At 36.0% G+C, this 22746-nt stretch overlaps 3 protein-coding genes across 3 annotated transcripts; all 3 read right to left on the bottom strand.

Annotated features, from left to right (window-relative positions):
* Nucleotides 1-1233: 1233 nt before the first annotated feature.
* On the bottom strand, nucleotides 1234-4342 carry LOC134650690 (L-xylulose reductase-like). The gene is made up of 5 exons (XM_063505622.1): nucleotides 4279-4342; nucleotides 3559-3811; nucleotides 3300-3414; nucleotides 2829-3031; nucleotides 1234-1345 (listed from the first exon to the last, which is right to left on the bottom strand). Exons 1-5 carry the CDS (start codon nucleotides 4325-4327, stop codon nucleotides 1234-1236), a joined length of 732 nt encoding a protein of 243 aa, XP_063361692.1. The 5' UTR covers nucleotides 4328-4342.
* A 1678-nt stretch (nucleotides 4343-6020) lies between these two features.
* On the bottom strand, nucleotides 6021-8337 carry LOC134650688 (D-erythrulose reductase-like). Its single transcript, XM_063505621.1, has 5 exons — nucleotides 8165-8337; nucleotides 7817-8069; nucleotides 7187-7301; nucleotides 6467-6669; nucleotides 6021-6190 (listed from the first exon to the last, which is right to left on the bottom strand). The coding sequence occupies exons 1-5, from the start codon at nucleotides 8214-8216 to the stop codon at nucleotides 6079-6081; spliced, it is 735 nt and encodes a 244-aa protein (XP_063361691.1). The 5' UTR covers nucleotides 8217-8337; the 3' UTR covers nucleotides 6021-6078.
* A 1534-nt stretch (nucleotides 8338-9871) lies between these two features.
* Nucleotides 9872-13833, bottom strand: LOC134650687 (L-xylulose reductase-like). The gene is made up of 5 exons (XM_063505620.1): nucleotides 13761-13833; nucleotides 12466-12718; nucleotides 11094-11208; nucleotides 10549-10751; nucleotides 9872-10022 (listed from the first exon to the last, which is right to left on the bottom strand). Exons 1-5 carry the CDS (start codon nucleotides 13810-13812, stop codon nucleotides 9911-9913), a joined length of 735 nt encoding a protein of 244 aa, XP_063361690.1. The 5' UTR covers nucleotides 13813-13833; the 3' UTR covers nucleotides 9872-9910.
* Nucleotides 13834-22746: the final 8913 nt, after the last annotated feature.

Here is a 22746-nt window from a genome sequence, read left to right as displayed (position 1 = left end):
TGACCCTAACTTTTATTATTATGACGTTAAAGTCTAATTTTGTTAAAGCGTGTCTTTGGTGAGATAAGAGAAGTATATTTCCAGTGACATCACGGCACCGCTGCACCCGCATTATGTAAGAGTGCGTTCCAACAGACGAAAGATATGAACTTAATTTTGTATATAATAATATAAGAAACTTAGATAAGCTGACACACTGTTTTTTACAATATCTTAGGTAATAGTGGTAAATACATAACTGTTGTAGCGATAATTAATGCCTTCCAAATTATTTTGCTGTTATTGTATACATACCTTTGATTGCGTCTAATTCTGTGTAGTAGCCTGTTACGTGCTGCGTGTAAATATTATTGATTTATATTCGTTATTGTAATGATCTGTCGATCGCTTACGCCCGCGAAATGCAGTGCTCAGACGAAACTAAAACGCCGTTAAATTAATATAATTATAACTGAGAAAATAATAAGTCGTCTTGCAACGTACAGGCAAATCTGACGGGCAAAATGACTCAACTGTTTATATGTGTCACTCATGTGAGGAACCTTCGCATGGGTGCCGATTTGAACGGCATGTGAAGTACTGTGCAATCATATTACCTACATTATGTAACGACGACTCGATACGACGCGATTTATCTAGTACTGACGCATTTAGATAACAAAATATAAACACGAACTTCTTAACAAATTATTTGAACTGAATATTCACTATCTAAAACTAGTAACAACAATTATATTTTTTCGAGTATACCAGAGTGTTTCTTTAATTTATATATGATATGTACGATGTCGTGTATTTTGTTCTTTATAAATACATAAATAATGCTAGCCTGTATAGCTTAGCATATGCATTACATATACCTATATAAATTGTTATGCTTGCATTGTTTCCAATGTCCAGTATGTATTTAATTCCTTTGGCACAATAAACAGTAAATAATAATAAAACTCTTTTATTTTGCAACAGCATTACATAGTCTGTTCGGAATGAGAAGAGTCGTGGAATGTATTGGGTCCCATACATTCTACGAATCTTCTCTTTCCGCACAGACTAATCAAAGCAAATATAACCAATTTGGTACGAAAACAAGGTACATATGTATAGGCAATTGAGTCTGATTTCAAATGCAATTTCAAAATGTGTTACACTATCTGTTAACTCTGCAACTTCATGTGATGTTGAATAAAACTTTTCTATGTCTATGTCTATGTCAATTGAGTTGGTCGCTATTGTTTACGTCGCTAAGAATCCTCCATCGACCGGCAGCTGAACGCCGGTGATCATAGTGGCTCGGCTGCTGAGCAGGAACAACACTGTATTCACGACCTCCTCCACCTCGCCGAACCTATGGACAGAACAATAACACTAACTCCCGTATTCATTAAACCGTAGATACTAGATAGTAATAATAGCAACCACGCTCTGCACCGTACCGACTTTATGACGCTTCCACACTTTAGTCACGTCATCATTACATTCATAACCAGAGATCGGACAGATGGGCGTCATTGCTCGCAGTAATGTGGACAAGACTCCGAAATTGATTAAATAATTAATCATTTAATTATTTTAATTAATTTTTTTACTAGAGATTTAATTTTGTTCCCTCGTCATTAAATAGCACTTAAATATATTATTGATATAAAAAAATGAGACCTACAGAAAATTTGGAAAACATACTGATTAATTTCTTTAATAAATTTACATTATAAGAAATCTTTGTGTTTTTTATTGATTAGGAATCAAAATTAAACCTCAGGTAAGAAATTAATTAAATGATTAATTATTTAATCAATTTTGGAGTCATGTCCACATTATTGCGAACAATGTCGCAAATTTGTCCGATCTCTGTTCATAACAAACTTTTTTTATAGAAATTTGACGTTCATCAGTGGTGTGGTGAATGAATGAATCATCACACACCACACTTTGTTATTGCAAAGTTGCAGAGTACCTAAGCTTGGGCAGACTACAAGACACGTAAAATAAGTTTTTGTCAAAAATTTAATTTTTGGTACAAGCTTTTATCGCTGACTGTACTTTTCTTACGACAGAACTAAATACTCATCGAGACAATTCTAAAAACCCCTAACACAATTAGGTTGCGTTGTTTCATCACAGATTTCCTATGGCCACCTCCTGTCTCCATCATCAGATCAGTTCGACAGTATTATATTATTGTATTGTCATCAGAACTACATACAGCTGCAAAGTTTCATGACGCTACGATCCTTGGAAGATGGTTAAATTAGTTACCTTAGATTCCATTACATACATAGTTACAGGTCGACCTAATAAAAGCTTGTTAAAAATATAGTAGTCTCAAAGATGTCCGCTGAAGTAGGTGGCACTGTAAGGTCCCTTTAATTATGCAGTAACCAGCAGATTAAGCGCTTTTGATTAATCCATTTAGGTCTTGGAGGATACAACTAAACGGAGTAGCCATTAACAGGCTTTCCCCTCTGTCGAAAATAGGCGGCCAACGGTCATACACAATGTATGGACTGACGTTTATCTGACATGGCTATTTTTACGTTACGCATACATTTGACGTTCCCCTCCCCCGCAAAAATCGGCAGACTGTTTTGTACAGAAAATTACAGACATGGCGTCTCCGTTTGATTATATCCTCCAAGATTTAGGTACATATAGCGCCATCTAGTTTAGCTGTCGAATTTGCGTCTGCAATATTATGCACTACTTTATTAGTATTAGACTGACGAAACGTTGCCTCTGGCATTAGATTCTTATTCTCATCAAAAAAGTTAGAACAATACTACGAAAGCTTTTATAAGCCGATACCATTACCAGTTTCAAACATAAATTACCTTCCCAAAGGTATCTTAGCGAGCAAGTTGCCCGCCTTGACAGGGTCGGCCCACACGCGGCGCCCGAGCTCCGACATCACCGCGGTAGGGTTGACTGTGTTCACGCGGATCCCGTGCTGACCCAGCTCCAGGGACATCACACGCGTCATTGAGTCGACGGCGCTCTTTGAAGCGCAGTAGGCGACGTGGTTTGGCAGGGCTGCCTGTGTTTTATAAATAAATTACCTATTTATAATGAAACAACAATTAGTAGGTTAGGTATCTTATCTTATTATTTCGGGGGCCCTTGCGGATACAGTTAGATCGCAATCGCCCCCTCAAGAGCATCCTTTTGCTTGCTAATTACAGTAGTTACTATATAGTAAGTGGTAACAAGCATTTCTAACACAGCTACCTACAAATGATTGCCAAAGAGAATCCTATTAATAATTTAAACTATAATAAGTATGTAATTAAATATTAGGTACACACCATTGAAGCCTTCGATGATATGTTAACTATTGAGCCCTTTATTTTGTGTTGTATCATTTTCTGTGCTACAACTTGACTAACGTTTAAAATGGCCCGAACATTTATTGACATCGTCCTGAAAATGAATGAAAGATGTTTTGATTGTTTTGTCCTTAGGTTGATTCATACTCAGGTAGAAAATATTTTTAGCATTAGGTACATTAAGTCTGTGATTAAGTTTTTCTTTTATGTATTGATAAAATAATATAAAGAGTTATACCTATCGAAGCTAGTAGGTGTGCATTCTAAAAACGGCTCTATAATAGCAACACCAGCATTATTGACCAAGCCATCGAATACGCCGAGCGACTCCACGGCTTTCCTTGTCGCGACCCAGTCGCATAGATCGACATACGCGGTTTCAATTGTGGGGTATTCTGACTTGAGCGTGTGTAGTTCGTCGGGCTGATTTGAAATAGTTACTACGTTGGCGCCAAGTCTCCATAGTTCAATGACAATGCCTTTTCCGATTCCTGGAAAGTATGGGGAATAAATCCAGAACTTTATTTAGGTGTTTATTGCTAGAAGGACACGTCCAAACACGAGTAACGAAGTGAACGAAGTCCGGTTTTGTGTTCGACCTATAAACCATACTAAGATTCATGTTGAACCATACTAAGATTGCCAAGACAGTCTCGTACCTATCTAAAGTATCTAAACATAACGTGTATATTATATATTGTCCTTTGCACAAACCGAACCTGCTGCGCAAGAAATAAAGTACACTTTTTTCCATTATTCTATAGAACCACTTATCGGTAAGGATGATTAGGGATCAAGTACAAAATAAATAAATTATTACCGGTACTCGTATATGATGAAAAAACAAATGAAGTTAGGTACGTGTTGAAACAAACGATGTAGGGATGAGCATCCGCTAGATAGGATTATATAAGTAATTAGTTCTAATAGCAACTTATTCTAAAGTACACAACTCTACCTTGAGAACCTCCAGTCACAAGAATCCTCTTTCCCTTGAATGTATCCATCACTTGAGAATAAATAACCGAGGTAGTGACAGTAGGTAGGTATCTACTGAATAAGTTCAGTAGAATGATATAAGTATCATTAATATCATTATAATGTAAATAAGCTGTTTATCTTGCTGGACCATTTATAATTATGCGCGATAACATTCTGTAACCTTTCACACAAATCAAGTATTGTGTCAAAGAAGGATGACCTTAGCTGAATGGGTATTTGCTTTTTTCGAGATACATACTCTCCTCTGCCCGAGCATCCCGATAATATATATCGATTACCGTAGGCTCAAAGGGCGTAAGGGACAAAATGGCAAAAATGAGTTATGAACGCAGTTACAAAGTGTAACTGCGTTCATAATTCATTTTCGCCATGTTGTCCCTTACGCCGTTTGAGCCTACGGTAGTCGATATATCCTCTTAGGCTCTTAGATGTCATTAAATCGGCCCTTCCCCGCGCTACTCCAACTATACTAACCTTTTACCTCCATTACCCTCATAGGGGATGATTCCCAAAATAAATAATACCCTATTTTAGATATTTTAATCCAATTTAGGATATGTATATGACCTAAATTGTTACCAAATTTCAATATTTTATGTCCAGCCGCTTTTGCAATATTTAACATGTACCTATATAATTTTGATATGATTATACATATATTATTATGTTCTAATTTCGTTCTAAGGATGTTCTTACCTTCTAAAGATGTTTGTACAATAAAACTCACTTTTGCGAAATAGATTTTTGGATTTATTAACAAAATTATAATCAATGTTACAATTGAACAATCGGTGTAAAATACCTGTCTTTAAACTTATTGGTTAGGTACCTAAGTTTAGTCAATGAACACAAAATACAATCACTAGGTCTTAAAATTATTATTTTGAATACAGATATTGTAGTTAAATCAACCTGGTTATTGTAACCGAAGTTACATCCACATACTTTATTATTGCTTGTTATTTGGTTATTTAAAAAGTATAAAGATAAAAAAAAAACAAACAGTTCAAAAACTAATTTCAAAGAAACTATATAAGATCTCATATTACGCTTTAACAATTGCTAACTAAATAGTCCCTTGCTTTGCTTGCACATTTAGGACTACCTAATAAAATTATAATATGAGTGGATCAACTATTTTGCTCTGTAGTGTTGTCCCAGTCAGTCTGTTGACACACACACATTTATTGCTTATAATATATGTATTATGCCTACCTTTATATGATAATTATATCATATTGTTTAAGCTATTGGTAAGTCTGTATACTCGTAAGATCTTTAAAATGAGACAGTAAAATGACTTACGTTATTTAAAAAAAAATGAATAAGTAGGAAACTGGGAATTTAGATTTAATACAACACATTATACCTGACAAATATATATTTATGTCATAAAAAAAGGAATTAGGTACATTCTTATTAAATTTTATAATATACAAAAGTCACTTCATTCTTATGTGAAATGATATGATTGAGGTGTATTCATAACATCATAAGATAAGCAGTTTTAAATTTGGTTATGTAATAAATTTGGTGTTTGCCTACACAACTGCTAGTCCAAAACTTATTTGCCTACATAATGTATGATTTCTTCTTTAGTTCATTATCACAAGCCTTTAGGAAACAATGCAATATGGCAACAATTATAAAATATTTGCTTAATGGGTATACCCATTAAGCAAATACCCATTAAGATATATCTTTGGTACCTAATATATGTAATTATCTGGCTGGAAACTGGTAAACTTAGCAGGGCTTATGTGGCCAAGAACCCACCGTCAATAGGCAATTCAACACCGTTTATCATACTAGATCTGTCGCTTAGGAGAAACACTACTGCATTCACAACTTCCGAAACTTCACCAAATCTGGAAAAAAAACACATAGTTAAAGTTAGGGTACATATTCAACATAAATATTTCTTTTAATAAACAGTGTTGCGAAACAAAGTTTTCAGAAAATGTACCTATAGTACTCAATACGAAACATTTTAAACACAGAATAGGAAGACGATTCCTAATCATTTATGATAGTTGTTTTTGTTCTGTATTAATTTCAAAATATTGGAATAGGATTGATTTACTACATAAAATAATCATATTACATTTATTTTATATACAAATACATATAAGAATAGTAAATACCTTCCCAAAGGAATTTTGGATATCATCTCAGCCGCTTTAGCAGGGTCAGACCAACCCACTTTAGCCATGTCAGTCATGATGACCGTTGGGTTGACCGCATTCACTCGGATTCCCTTGGGACCCAGTTCCAGGGCCATGGCTCTGGTTAGAGCATCTAGAGCAGCTTTTGAGGCACTGTAGATTGCATGATCTTTTAGGGCAGCCTGAAAATGAATTGATTATAAGATTTATAAGGATTAAGATATAAAATGTTTACAAGTCAGGAGACATATACATAATGTTTGATTTCAATATCAAGCAGTTTATGATTTGAGTAATAGATAAGGATAATATATGTAATGCATAATAGTATATTACAATCAATACACATAATCTTATCTTTTACAACTTTAGGTAATTAAGAAGTAAAGTAAATTTAACATGAAAGATGGAAATGATGGATGGATGTTAAGATTGATGATGATATTTCTGTAGATAAATCTCTTAATTATGCCTTATATTGAAACATGGTGTTATTAAAAAAAAATTATATGGAAATCATTAGATAAGTGTAGGCACATTCTTTGTTGTACTTGTAGGCAGTAGAATATAAGAATATTAGAACATTTAAAATTAAGATGGTAATGGACCTGCTGCATGTTGTACAAATGTGCAACGAAGCAAAGAAGACTGCCTTCTAGAAAAAGATAATAGAGTCTGTAACTCTGCTGTAATACTAACCTTAGAGGCCTGGGAAGAAATATTAACAATGCTCCCATGGATGTTATTTTCAATCATTTTCTTTGCAACTATTTGGCTAACATTGAGTACAGCTTTTACATTTATATCAAATGTCCTGTAACAAAAGTCAATTAAATATCATTTTTAAAAAGCAGATAGTAACAACCACTCAAATAAACAAGCATTACTATTACTGGCATGTGGGGCAAAAATAAATGTTTTATTTTTTCATACTAATATGACTAGGGTAAATTGCCTTAAGGTGGTTAGTCCCCTAATATTGGACACTTAATTTTCATAGTGTCTGTATGTCTTTGTCGCCGGCCGATCGTAAGATCAGGCAGATCGTAATGTTCCTGTGTAATGTTTTGACGATTGTGACATTAAACCAACATTAATATGATTGGCCGCCGACATATATACAGAAGTTAAGGCAGGTTACTGTACATAACAATACTTATTGAATTGCATAATGTATCTTGTAATGCAACTACCCCAAATAAAACATTATTAGTGTTGAATTGAAAACACTTACATTATAGCTTGTAGTTTACATAACTGATACAGTTCTTCCTTCCGTGAGGAACGATAACACGTTGTCCGTGTTGATGGAAATATCATGGTACTTACTTGTCGAAATCCTTTGGGGAGCATTCTAAGAATGGCTCGCATATAGCAATAGCGGCATTATTAACCAGAGCATCAAAAGGACCAAGAGAATCTATAACCGTTCTAGTTCTTTCCCAATCCGCGACGTCCAACTCCACGATATCAATGGACGGATATTCTCCTTGCAGCTTCTCCAAATGAGCTCTAGTTCGTGATACTGCAACTATATTAGCTCCCGCACGCCATAATTCTATCGCTATACCCTTTCCAATACCTGCAAACATGTTCATTATGGCATAGGTATTATGTTACACATGCTATATAGTTGTACACGTTTAATTAAATAATTCACGTATGGTACGAACTAACCTTGTCCAGCACCGGTTACTAAAATTCTTTTTCCCTTAAAGGTTAATTCCATTTTGATATTTAGTTTTAATGTACAAGCAAATCACAGCACACACTAATGAGGACCGCTCTTAATAAGCGCAAGTATAGAATATTTCACTAAATGCAGTGTTTTGATAATACGACGGCTGCCTCACGACCACGACACAACATACGTCAGGCCATAGATGGTAGTATTTCGTCAGGCTGTCAGTGTCAAGTCAAATCAAATATTGAATGACATTATAATGACATTGGCTAAACCCCCCTCCACACTCGTGCGCGAATCGCGGCGCGAAGCCGCGAACGCGTGCGTGGAGTCGATTTCGCAGAGGAGGCTTAACCTAAATAAAGCGCAGTGCACACATTAGTTGTTTACAGAACAGACGGGTGAGGCAGAGCTGGTGTGTAAGCAAAAAATTGGCGGGAACTTAGATTAGGTACATTCTCTTTTTACTGTTGCAATTTGTGTCATACTTTATTATTGTCAAAGCGTTTATGCGGGTCAAGCAGATCTTGCCAGTAGAAAAAGGCGGCAAATTTGAAAAATGTAGGCGCGAAGGGATATCGCCCCATAGAAAATTTAAATTTCGCGCCTTTTTTTACTGACAAGATTTGCTTGACCAGCTATACAAATATAGTATAATTCTTTCTGTCTATGTTTGAAATGAGACAGTCCTTTGACAAACTATATATATATATATATATATATATATATATATATATATACCTGTCAAACAAAAGTATCAGTAGAAAAACGCTACAATTTTTTTTTAATTTGCCGCTTTTATCTATTGACGGAAATGGCTTGGCAGACTATATACTTGGTCAACCAGATCTTGACAGTAGAAAAAGGCGGCAAATTTGAAAAATGTAAGCGCGAAGGGATATCGTCCCATAGAAAATTTGAACTTCGCGCCTTTTTTTCCTGACAAGATTTGGTTGACCAGCTATAGTTGTGCATGTATTGTTGCGACAAAATGACACCTTGGTTCTGTGGCTAGCGCATACGATGCGTAAGCACTTGAATCCCAGCACCTCCACCATTTTGTCCCGACTTGTATTGCCTTGCCAAGGTGTAATATTTTATAGTATGGAAAGGAAATAGTTATTTGTACAACAAGAGATCAAAGTTTGATATTTCTTCGAGTGCTTATTTTGAGTCCCGTGCAAGCGAAAGATTCTATACTAGATTCACGAGCGTAGCGAGTGAATCTAATTTAGAATCTTGAGCGTAGTAAGGGACTCAAAAGCGCACGAGATGTAAATAACTTTGATGTCGTGTAGTTCACAAAACTTTTCACCTCAGCAGTGAGAACATATTAGAGAACTCGAAAAATGTATTCCTTTTTTTTTTTTTGTATTTTTTTTTTTTTTTTTTTTTTTTTTACCTATTCACTCATGTTTTCTTAAGATATACCAACAATTAAGTTTTCACCTCAGCAGCTCGAACAAGGGTACTTTGCTACTTAAAAACAGTGAGCAAAATCGTATTTTGCTCACTGAGTGTGAAATATCGCATTTTGTTCATTTTGTTTCACTCAGTGAGCAAAATGCGATTTTGCTCACTGTTTTTAAGTATCAAAGTACCCTTGTTCGAGCTGCTGAAGTGAAAATTAAATAGTCTTACAGCACTCATGAAATTAATCATGTAATCAAATTAAACCATTTGTAACAATTTTCATTTATACAATAAATACAAGACAATTATACAAAGTACACAATGCTCTAACATGCTAAGAATCCTCCATCGATGGGCAGCTCGACGCCGTTTATCATGCTGGCCTTGTCGCTCAAGAGGAAGCACACCGCGTTGACTACCTCTGACACCTCGCCGAATCTACAAAGGTACGTTATCATATCATTAGAAACTATAATACTTACTTCGATTTGAATTAAACTACCTACTCCTGAAAGTCTTCATTAATGGAAAAACACTGGGATATTTGTGACAATCCATTAAAAAGGAGCCTTATGATATGACGGTCGGCCCTTACGCCTAGCGGCGCGCCAATAACGCGGTACTATGCGACGTAATTGCCGACCACCAGAAGGTCCCTTTTGATATGGATTGTCACATTCATTCCAGCACTTCCAAAGCAAGAATGGTGGCTGCAATCACTTCCTAAGAATTAAATTCCCAAAGGTATCATCATCAACTTTATTTTAGACAAGGCACTATAGCGTGAATTTACCGTCTTTGCCAAAAAATATCGTGTCTCCTATACCTCCACGGCTTTATTCATGCTAGTAGAATTGGTGTAATTTTTTTTTATATGCATATTTAATTTATTTGCTGCTATTTTCCTCCACCATACTAGCTACCCTCGCTAGACCAATACTAGCTATTAAATTTGATTAAGAACCTTCCAAGTGGTATCTTCGAGAGCATGCCTTCAGCCTTCTGCGGGTCGGACCAACCAAGACGTCCCATCTCCGTCATAATGACCGTAGGGTTGACTGCGTTGACGCGGATGTTGTGAGGGCCCAGCTCGAGAGCCATGACTCGAGTCATCGCGTCTATGGCGCCCTTGGTCGCGCTGTATGTTACGTGCCCCCAAAGAGCTGCCTGTTGATGTAATACACGTAATAGGTTATTGAGTCGAGTAGTTGATAAGATAAGGTGCTAAGTGGATAATCCGAAGAGATAAAATGTATGTCAGGATTTATGGCTATTATTTATTAACGCGGGAAGGAAATCGTTAAGATGGCGGAGGTAGACGTGTTCTAAGGGCTGTACTGTTGGGGTGGCCCTTGAATACATAATTATTAGCGTTGTGCGTAAGGAAAATAAGGCACAACGTTTGTAAGGACAAGCTGTCGTCATAATAATGTATTGTATGGATGGAGAAGTGGTCACGTGATTTCCTCTTAAACTAACATCATAATTAAGAAGTATGGGAATGCTTACTTTGGACGCTTGTGAGGAAATGTTGACTATGGAACCACCAGTTTTAGCATCTATCATTTTCTTTGCGACCACTTGGCTCACATTTAAGACGGATTTTACATTCACGTTCATTAGGCTGGAAAAAATACATTAAAATAGGTTTAATTATACAGTCTGTAAACAACCGGAACAACGTGAGGAACAAGAAGAAGAAGAATATCTACAGTAAATGTAAAGAAGTTTCACCGGCAGGGCTAGCACGACTATCCTATGCGTAAAGTCGCATGCCGTTATAAATAATAATTTAGGTACGACTATTTAATTGTTAGTAGAAATAAATTAAGACAATGTTGTTTACATTTAATTAGGAATTTACATTTTATGTACACTCCTAATGTTCATAAACTAACTAGTTGTAAGATTCATTTACAATGCCCTAACAGAGTGCCATGTGTTCTCGCATTTTTTTACTGTAACAACTATTAATGTACCATGGTTTCGCAATAAAGAATTATATTCTATTCTATTCTGTAGAAGCCTTGAGTTGTGTTGGTTAGGTTTCCTAAGGCGTGCATAGATATAACTAGTTGGTACCTACCAACCTACCTACTAAGTACCTACCTATTTTACCTATTGTTTGTAAAAAAGCGTTGGTACTTGCAAAAATACTAGAATAATAATAAGTAATTAATGTTTTGATAAGAAAAAATATGCGGTTAAAAATAGTCCACCTTGATAAACCGGTCAGAACAACTGTTAACAACAATATATCCAGGTGTACCTACCTATTTTAAGTAAATGCTTCAAGGACGATTATCTCTACGTATACTTACCCATAGAGAAAAAAATACATAGATTGCTCACTCCATACATCAGTTTTAGTACCAAAAAGACTATTAGCATCTAGCATCGAGTAGCGGAACTATCAGTACTGCTTCTTGATAATAGATGTAGCACCGACCGGAAAGTCTTATGCTGTTGAGATAAGACTTTCCGGTCGGTGCTACATCTATTGTCAAGTAGCAGTACTGATAGTTCCGCTACTCGATGCTAGATGTAGACACTGAAATTAATAGTCTAACTGATGTATGGAGTGAGCACTCTTGTCTTACTATATATTTCTCTATGGTATACCTAATACATTAAGTCGTTGCCTTGAATACCCTAGGCGACTGGTAAATCATGTTACAACCATAATGTCTAGTAGGTAAGTAAGTAGGTACCTACCTACCTACTTCATTATCCTTTTATCTTAACATATTTAGGTACATAATGGTGATGTCTACAAGCAATTCATAAAAATGTATTGGCACTCAAGATCTACAAAAGTAGAGTAGCTACCTACTTACACGTATATAGCTGCTAAAGTTAAATAAGTACAAGGTGTACTAACAGGTCGAAATTCTCAGGAGTAGTGGTAAGGAAGTCCTCTGTGAGTCCGAGCGCCGCGTTGTTCACCAGACAGTCGAAGTGGCCCAGAGTTTCCAGCACCTTCCGAGTCTGCTCCCAGTCGGCTAAATCCAAGGCCACGGTCCTGATGGAGGGGTACTCCTTCTGGAGAGAGTCCAGATAGGACTTTGTGCGGGAGATGGCTACCACTTCGGCACCGGCGCGCCATAACTCGATGGCCATGCCTCTACCGATACCTAAAGATTTAAAAGTTAATGACAGACCAAGTTAACTCTGCAATCTGCACAGACTTTGCAGTGATGAAGTATGGTACTGTCACCTTTAAACGTCAAATTCTTAAGAACGTATGATAATGTGGAACTCTTTCAATTTGTTCCGTCAAAGTCAGTGAAGACAAGTTAGATTAAACGAGCTCTACAACAGTACACAGATAGGGTTAGACTAGTGAGTATTGTATTCTTTGAAGTAGACCAAGTTGGCAAGTCTGTGCTATCAAAATTACTGCCAAGTTAGCCTGGTCTAAGTCTAAAGCTATACTTAGAGTTTTTGAAATACCTATTTTATGTTAATTTTATCGACCCTACCATGCTATCTTTCACACATCATTTTAACTGGTCATGGCTAAGCCAAACTAAAAATGCATATGAAATAAAGATTAAGTACCGTAAAACGGGGTGAGTAGGTTTCGCGGGGAGAGGTGGGTTATGAATGGGGAGAGAAGGTTTGAGAGGGGGGTGAGAAGGGATTTTAAGGCTACTGCTACAAAAATAATGTATTCCAATTTAAAATGGAGCTATAGTAATACGCATAATAAAAAAAAAAAACGATGCAACAATCTTCCAAAATCACCTTTGTATGAAAACCCCTCTTACCCCAAATACGAGGCACTACGGGGTGAGGTGGGTTTTCCTCTTTATCGTCAAAGTTATTAAATGGAGCTACCCAAAATAAAATAAAAACTAAAATACAAACGTCCGGAACACTTATTATATACACTATTCAGTTTTCATATGTAAAAGTAAAATGTTATCGAGGTTTAAATTTCAGTTTTGACCCTACTCACCCCATTTTACGGTACCTAAGAAATAAACTGCAAGGCACTGGACACTGCAACTAGTTATCACATATTATCGAGATAGTTGTCCCGCCGTTAGCATACACAATTAGGTACTATACATATCGTTCGTTATTCGCGTATTTCATGTTTTTATCAGTCGCTTATTTTAAACTTTTAGACATTAGCTACTGTAAAATAAATCATGGATAAAACATAATTACCTTGACCGGCGCCTGTAACTAGAACTCGCTTATTTTTAAAAGAAATCTCCATTTTGTTAAGAGCGCTCCAACAAGAAAAGTCAAAATAATGCAAAATTGATGATATTCCTCGATGACATTCAGTACTTTAGGGTCATTATTAGAAACAATGAGTACTTGTTACGGTAAAAGCGTCTTCTTATCTTTAGGAATTACTTTTTAAATATTGGAAAAAGGGCTTATTAAATTAGTAATGATTTTTTTTCTGATGGTTGTTTCCGAAAAACCACGTGAAGCACTAAATTGTGAGCTCGTATTTGTAAATGTTGAGAAGTTTACTCTGGTAAAGCTGGCTATTTTGTATTACTAATACCCTGTACATTAGGAATTACTTTTGACATTTTTCCTAAATACCTTTGAGAAAGAGAAAATCGAAGAAAAACAAACTCAATTTTCTCTCCGAAACAAGTGTCAATTCCTACGAAATTCTACTTAATATCGAAGTCATTTTCATACTCAAGCAATCTACAGCGTTTGCTTATACTGATGGTATACATTAGTGTTTATGAAATTCTACTATAATTTTTTGGCAATTTTTTGAAAACGACTCTAATATTAGCGATGACGCGCGGTCGTGAGAGATAATCACAGCGGCGAATGATAAAATCATGGTTCCTACTGTGCGAAACATATGTGTATTGAATCGAAGCTGTTGCCGGCCTAACTCCAATCTGTGGCTAAATGTTTTGGTGCTTGTAGTTTCTAAGTAGGTACTTATTCTGAATTAAATACTCTGATTGAAACATAATTACATTGTTTTTTATTATTATTTATTTCTCTATTTTCACTTTATTGCACGACACATAGGACGTTTTGCCAAATGGAATTCTCTACCAGTCAGGCGTAAGGCAAACAGAGATTGGTATTGGTATGTAGGATATAAAAGCGACCGTATGTCGAACAGCTAATCTGGTTGCTGGCAGTATACATCTTTTGTGCAGGTATATTATACTGTTAAATCGTACCTATGCTAAAAAAGTGACGAACTCAGAAAGTGACGTCCTCAGAAAGTGACGTCCTCAGAAAGTGTCGTACTCAGAATGTGACGATCTCAGAAAGTGACAAAGTCAGAAAGTGACGAACTCAGAATGTGACGATCTCAGAAAGTGACAAAGTCAGAAAGTGACAAACTCAGAATGTGACGTCCTAAGAAAGTGACATACTCCGCCTGAACCAAAAAATAAGCGAGTACCTAAGTAAGTACGTATAATTTCTTTCTAGTAATAATGACCTACATAAGTATGTATATTTGCACTGGATTTAGTATTTTCGTACCAAATAACATTTTTAGGACTTTGATATTAAAGTACAGTTAGTGTTGTTATGATTGATTTCAATGTGCTTCACGTTCGGATCAAGAATGTTTAATCCATCATTGTAGTGCGACCGAGGGAAAATGCGGTGGAAGGGTTCGGCGACCTGAGATCGCGGGGCCTGCCGCAGCGCGTAAAATACCTAAACTCGCTCATCCCCGAAATGTAATAGCACTCTTAATAGAATCAATAGCCAAATCAACACTACCACGGCCGCGGACACCGCTCTCCGTACTGACTTACTGAGCCGGGAGCGGTACAGTCACCCAAGAAAGTGGTCTACCACTTTTCGACTGTATCATCTGATTGATAGAGTCGAAAAGTGGTAGACCACTTTCTTGGCTGACCGTATCTACGATGATAATGTAAACGCGAGATAATTCTGATACGCACAAACAAGTTAAAAGTGGTAGATGAGATGTTAAATAGTTTTATGGTGTTTTGCTGCTGAATGTTAATGTTAATGTCAACCATTTTTAACCGACTTCCAAATCTCAAAGAAGGAGGTTATCAATTCGGTTGTATGTTTTTTTTATTTTTTTATTTTTTTTTATGTTTGTTACTCCATATCTCCGTCATTACTGGACCGATTTTGAAAATTCTTTTTTTGATTGTATGTATATGCATACAGATTGGTCCCGTTTTTGTCAAAACCCAGTTCTCATGATGGGATCCATGAGGAATCGAGGGAACTCCTCAAATCTTAAAGGCATACATATAGTGATTTTTGTGTTTTTATCAACAAATCAAGCATATACATTCAGAAACGTGACATTTGATGAAGTGGAACTGCTGATGATGATCGGAACAGAACTCTTCAACGACGCATAGTTCACGTTTGGCGATTTGTCCTCTTCGTTATGTTTGTTAAGCAAGTTAAGTTTTTAAGCCACATTTTTGTCAAGCTCGAGTTCTGATGATGGGATCCATGAGGAATCGAGGGAACTCCTCAAATCTTAAAGGTGTGCGTATAGAGATTTTTGTATTTTCATCAGAAAATCAAGCATTTTTATTAAAAACTGTCGCATTTGATGAAGTGGAACTGCTGATGATATCAGAACAGAACTCTTCAACGACCCATAGTTCACGTTTGGCGATTTGTCCTCTTCGTTATGTTTGTTAAGCAAGTTTAGTTTTTAAGCCACATTTCTGTCAAGCTCGAGTTCTGATGATGAGATCCATAAGGAATCGAGGGAACTCCTCAAATCTTAAAGGCATACATATAGTGATTGTTGTGTTTTAATCAACAAATCAAGCATATACATTTAAAAAGTAACATTTGAGGAAGTGTAACTGCTGATGATGACCAGAACGAAACTCTTTAATGACGCATAGCTCGCGTTTGGCGATTTTTTTCTTTTCTTTATGTTTGTTAAGCAAGTTAGGTTTTTAAGCCATATTTATGTCACGCTCAAGTTCTGAACATGGGATCCATGAGAAATCGAGGGAACTCCTCAAATCTTAAAGGCACACGTATAGAATTTTTTGTATTTTCATCATAAAATAAAGCATTAACATTAAAAACTGTCGCATTTGATGAACTGGAACTGCTGATGATGATCACAACAGAACTCTTCAACGACGCATAGTACATGTTTGGTGATTTCGAATTTCGACTTTGACTTGGACTGGGACCCGGACTCGGATCCAGATCCGGACTCGTACCCGGATCCTGTTCGGACCCGGACCCGGACCTGGACTCGGATTCGGACTCGGACCTGGACTAGACCCGGACTCGAACCCGGACTCGGACACAGACCCGGACCTTGACCCGGAAAACCACTATGATACCTAAACTAAATAAACTACTATGATTACCTACCATAAAATGTAGGTATAAAGTATGATGAGGCCAAACCCCTCCCGCTCAAACCCCCGTACACCGCACCGCATGCGCCGTTAAGTGGGTTAGGTTAGGTTTGAACTGCTATCCTCACAGAACCGAACAAAAGTGGGTTAGGTTAGGTTAGAACTGCGAGCCTTACAGAAACGAAATGCTTCCTTTTCTAGATAACGCACCATTTACAATAATCTTTCACCGGGCCGCATAGAAGTCGGTTTTTTTTTCTTAAAAATTATATCGTTACGTTTATATGAACCCATGTCAAAGTTTACCAGATATAATTATGTGATGGTGTGATCGTTCGTACTAATTGGCAAATAATTAACAATTGGTATTACGTATTACTTTCTAAGCATTACTTACCTTGATGGTAGGTACCTATATAACAAGAATTATACATATAATCAGGATTAAAATAAGCATAAAATTAAATAAACCCTAAAAATACTAATAAATAATTTAAAATGAACAAGTCTGAACTTACCTTAAATACTACATTTAAAAGTTCTGTCATGCGACAATTCCAAACCACGTGTGCGTATTTTAGACTGTTGCGAATGAAGTGGTCCTTCGAGCCGAATTTGTGTAAACCCGAGGCTTTTTGTACAGGTGTCATTTTTAGTTTAATATGATGTGTATCTGTGTTTCTGAGGCGTCGTAAATTCCAAACCGATAAACCAATTTAAGTGCGATTTGAAAATAAAGAGCTTTTATTTTAATTTCATTGAAGGTTTCTTTCTTAAGTATTGATGTTTTTACAAATAAGTCTGCATACTGGTCTGCATCAATTATTGCAAATAGTTTCAATACTGTCAATACTCGTCTTATAATGAATACCTACGAGTTCGTTAGGTTTCAGGAATGAAATACCTAGGTAGAGTCCGTGCGGAAAGGGAAGAGTCGCGGAATGTAATCCGAGCCCATACATTCTAAGACTCTTTCCACACAGACTCTATATGAATTTATGCGCGTAACTAACGTCTTAGAAAATTGAAATGAAGTAATAGATAATAGAGAGATACCTAAATAAAACAAAATAAATTAAGCATTTATTACAACGTTTATTAAAATTGTACTTTATTATGTTAAACACTTAATAAACAACGAAATAAGTTATTATGTATCTTTAGAAATATAAATTAGGTATTGTGTAGATCCTACTTATACTATTATTTAAAAATTGTTATACCCAGATCATAACTATGATTAGCATTCGTCAAAGTATCCAGTTTATTATACATGTCGGCGGCCGATCGATCAGGCATATCGTGAAATTCCTAGGCATATCGTGAAACGTGAAGATCTTTGACCCGTTCCCTGAGTCGACGGAGCCCCGCTACGCGGGGCTCCTATTTCTGGGCAGTTTGCCCTTCGGACATCTAAAGCAACCTAACGAACCTATCCTACCTATATTGATTTAATGTCACTATCGTCAAAACATTACACAGGAACATTACGATCTGCTTGATCTTACGATCGGCCGCCGACATACATACTATACAAGTTTCAGAATAAAACCACGACTAAATTGTGCGTTAATAATAAGTATGTATTATATGTTGCATTGCACATTATGATCATTATTGTAGACTCTTACTTTTTAAATCATTATAAAAAAACAATCAAACTTTTATAAATACGAGTACTAGAGTATCGACTGTCAGTTATTTTACTTATTTTACATAATTTTTAGTTATAGCTGGTCAACCAAATCTTGTCAGTAAAAAAAGGCGCGAAATTCAAATTTTCTATGGGACGATATCCCTTCGCGCCTACATTTTTCAAATTTGCCGCCTTTTTCTACTGTCAAGATCTGGTTGACCAAGTATATTTGCTAAACAATATTTCGCTTCAGTAGGTATATTAGATCATCCATTAAAATAATTGAATACAATTATTTAACTACAATAAGAAGTCAAAAGAAATGCAAAATATTTGTTTGTACACTGAACTTTTTAATTAATGGATCATTCAATTCATATAATACCTAAGTTACATCAAATTACAGATCTATAGGTAAGAGTATTTTATTTGCGTTTTTAATAGGTACCTACACTGTTTTTGCAACAACTACTTATAATAATACTCGTCAAAAGATGTAATATTTTTTTCGTAGAAATTTAAGAATGTCGATATTCATACTGCGAGGACTGACTTACGATTCATCCGTACCATGTCCGTTCATGTGCCTGAGAGTAACTAACTTCTAAACATGTTGACTGTGAGCAAGGCTGGCGGCAACAAGATACAAATACAATCACAGACTTGTCATTTTCGCGCTCGCGCTTGACAGACAGCTGAAGTGTGCGAAAGGGAAGCCATCACGTATATGAACATCGCATGAGTGCGAAAGAGTTAGACTACAAATGAGAAAACGTGACCATTTTTGAATTTGACGACGGCCGCGGACGGCCAAGAGCGTATCACCGTAATTTTCAATTTGAAAAATATACACAAATTCGGAAGAAAACTATTTGATAAAGTAATACAATGAAGATAGTGTCTTGTAGTGTACCGGATTTCAGTGTCACGGGGCCAAATAAACCTAGCAAATACTCATTTCAGAGGAATAATGATATTCCGAGCGAAATTTTCTTAACGATATTTTGTCAAATTAACAGCATAAAAAGTGTAAGAAGCCGGTTTATACAGTTGATTATAAGTTTTTCTTCCTTTGTGTGCTAATATTTTATCATATTACTCAATAATTTAAAATATATTGTGTAAAAACATAAACTGTTACTTTACGCTAGGGCTTGACAAAATGTTCAGATGACAGTATCGATAACTTGTCGGTATATTAATAGCTATGTAATCATTTCTTCACGAGACATAATTAAGATATTAACCTTTATAACCGACTTCAAATAATAACGATTGTTATACCATTTTGAAGGTGCAGATGTTTAGCAGTAAATTTAAACTTCACTTTCCAACACAGTAAGAGTTAGACTAAGATAAGGCTGTAATGATTTTGATCCGCGAATATTCGGCAACTATTCGGTATTCGGCCTATTCGGCCACTTTGCCGAATATTCGGTATTAGGCCGAATGTTGCCTACTATTCGGCCGAATACCGAATATCTGTTGCACCTACTTAAAAAGAAAAATTGCACAATAAAAATAACCAAAATCTATGTAGGAATATTTATAATGTGTTCTTGGAAAGTTGGTAAATACGAACACCCTTTTTTGAGCATTTCTTGATTAAAAAACATTTCATTTTTATCATGAGTCTGTTTTGTTTGACTCTATTCATTAATGCTTTTCAACAAAAATATATCTTAGCTAAGGTTGAGCTTTGTTAGCGATCAGGTTTAATAATAATTGTGACTCAAAATGTTCGCATGTCATGCCGAATATTCGGTATTCGTTATTCGGCCAAAACCACTATTCGGGGCATCTCTAGTTTATTTTATACATCATAATGTCGTAGAATTTTAACGTTTAAAATAATACATTTGAAAAAGTAGTCGATAAAGCAATCAAACACCGACAGATTATTAATATGTTGTAACATGACATCACTATTTTTGATCTCACATAGACAATTTACGCACACACTTGCATTTCATTTTTGGTCGCACTTTTGAAGATTGACAGTTGTTCTTGTCTATTCTAATTCTATGAATACAATCATTATTTGACAGTTAACATTTAGGTACCTACATCTGCCAAAATGAAAAAAAAGTTTTTTGGCAATTTGTTATTTTTTTTCTAAACTGTGTTGTCGCTGCTTTTAAATCCCCCACCACATATTTATTCTTATTTTACACATACATGCCTGACATACCAATAGATACATTAAATAAAACATCTCGCACAAGTACGAGGGGCGTTCAAAATATTCTCGGTATTGATATCTTACGACCTCTTCTAAAATTTCTTTCGTTACTGGCCGCTAAGGTTTATTCATTGACATTAAAAAAAAGTATAATTCGAACCGAGATAGTCTTTTGTTTTTCTGCAATTGCTGAACAAACATGAACATCCTGTGCGAATTGACAATGTTAACTAAATTAGAACATCGATGCGTGATAAAATTCTTGACAAAACAGGGTAAAAATCAAAAAACCATAAAAGAGGAAATGGATTGTGTTTACCGTGAGTCTGCTCCTTCTTTATCTACCATTCAAAAGTGGTCAAGCGAGTTTAAACGCGGAAGGGAGAGTATTGAAGATGACCCTAGACCTGGCCGGCCTGTAGTAGCTACTTCACAAGAAAATATTGATAAAGTGGAAAAACTTATATTGGAAGATGGTCGAGTGAAGGTAAAATCTATAGCACAAGTAACCAATCTCTCTATTGGTACCGTACATGATATTATACATGACCATCTTAATATGTCAAAAGTAAGTGCAAGATGGGTTCCGCGAATGCTGACTCGGCTTCAAAAAGACATGCGTGTAGCTTGTTGTTCCGATTTTATTGACCTGTGCGGTGAAAATCCTGATGAGGTGCTGCAAAGAATAGTTACTGGAGATGAAACCTGGGTTCATCATTATGACCCAGAGAGTAAACAAGAGTCCATGCAGTGGCACATTAAGGGTTCAGCTCATCCCAAGAAGTTCAAGGTCATCCCTTCAGCTGGCAGGGTCATGGCCACGATATTTTGGGATTGTGAAGGAGTATTACTAATCGATTATAAAGAAAAAGGTGTAAATATCACAGGACAGTACTACGCTAACATTCTACGTCAATTAAAGGATGTAATTAAAGAAAAGAGGCGAGGAAAGTTAACCAAAGGTATTCTGCTTCTGCATGACAACGCCCCCGTCCATACTGCTCATATTGCCAAGGCAGCTATTGTTGAATGTGGGTTTAAAACTGTTACTCACCCACCGTATAGTCCGGACTTAGCCCCCAGCGACTTCTTTTTGCTCCCCAATCTTAAAAAGGATCTGCGTGGAAATAAATTTTCTGACGATGAAGCATTGAAGGCGGCAGCGGAGGAGCATTTTTACACGAAAGATAAAAAATATTTTTACGAGGGATTAAAAAAAATAATTGATCGATCTTTTAAGTGTATGAACACAGGGGGGGAGTATATTGAAAAATAAAAATATCAAACTTTTCGTACTTGTTTGTTTTCATTCTCATACCGAGAATATTTTGAACACCCCTCGTACTTACTTCACTAATCTGTTAAATATTCAACTTTGCTCTAATGCTACAGTAAGGCACTTTTTGATGACTGTACACTTCCACGCCATAGAGAAATACCTAACCTAAGTAAGTTTATTTTTCTATGCCCACGCTACAGCCATCGGTAAACTCATTCAACTTTTTACCGTATTCTCTTGCAATAAATTCCAAAGTCAAACTGGATTTTATTGGCTTCTACGGCTGATATTTAGGTAGTGATGCGGCAGATTCCACAAAACACATCTAACTTGCATACAAATGAAATTTGTCGTTCATTTTTTTTTTCGATATTGCGATAGTATATAATAAGCAAGAGTATAAAATATGTGCTCGTATATTTAAATGTTAAACAATCACATTTTATTATTAACATTTTCTGCAGGAAAGCCTGGTCTAAAACTTCCCGGGGCCCAATTTGACACAAGAAAGCGGCAGAAGTTGATGGCGGCGCTACCATATCATTAATTCATCATATAGCAACTTTTGAGATAGGTCGAACTGCCAAACCGTGACATTAATTAGCTATCTACAATATGTTTATAGAGCTACGTATCTTTGTTACATGCTCGACTCGAATTAGACCTGTAGACACCTTTTACTTTTATTGATTAAATACTTTTACTGACAAATATTTTACTGACAAATA

Source organism: Cydia amplana, chromosome 9, assembly GCF_948474715.1.
Source record: "Cydia amplana chromosome 9, ilCydAmpl1.1, whole genome shotgun sequence".
In the NCBI taxonomy this organism is placed as follows: domain Eukaryota; kingdom Metazoa; phylum Arthropoda; class Insecta; order Lepidoptera; family Tortricidae; genus Cydia; species Cydia amplana.
Note: the sequence above shows the minus strand (reverse complement) of the source record. Positions and strands in the feature narration are given on the sequence as shown.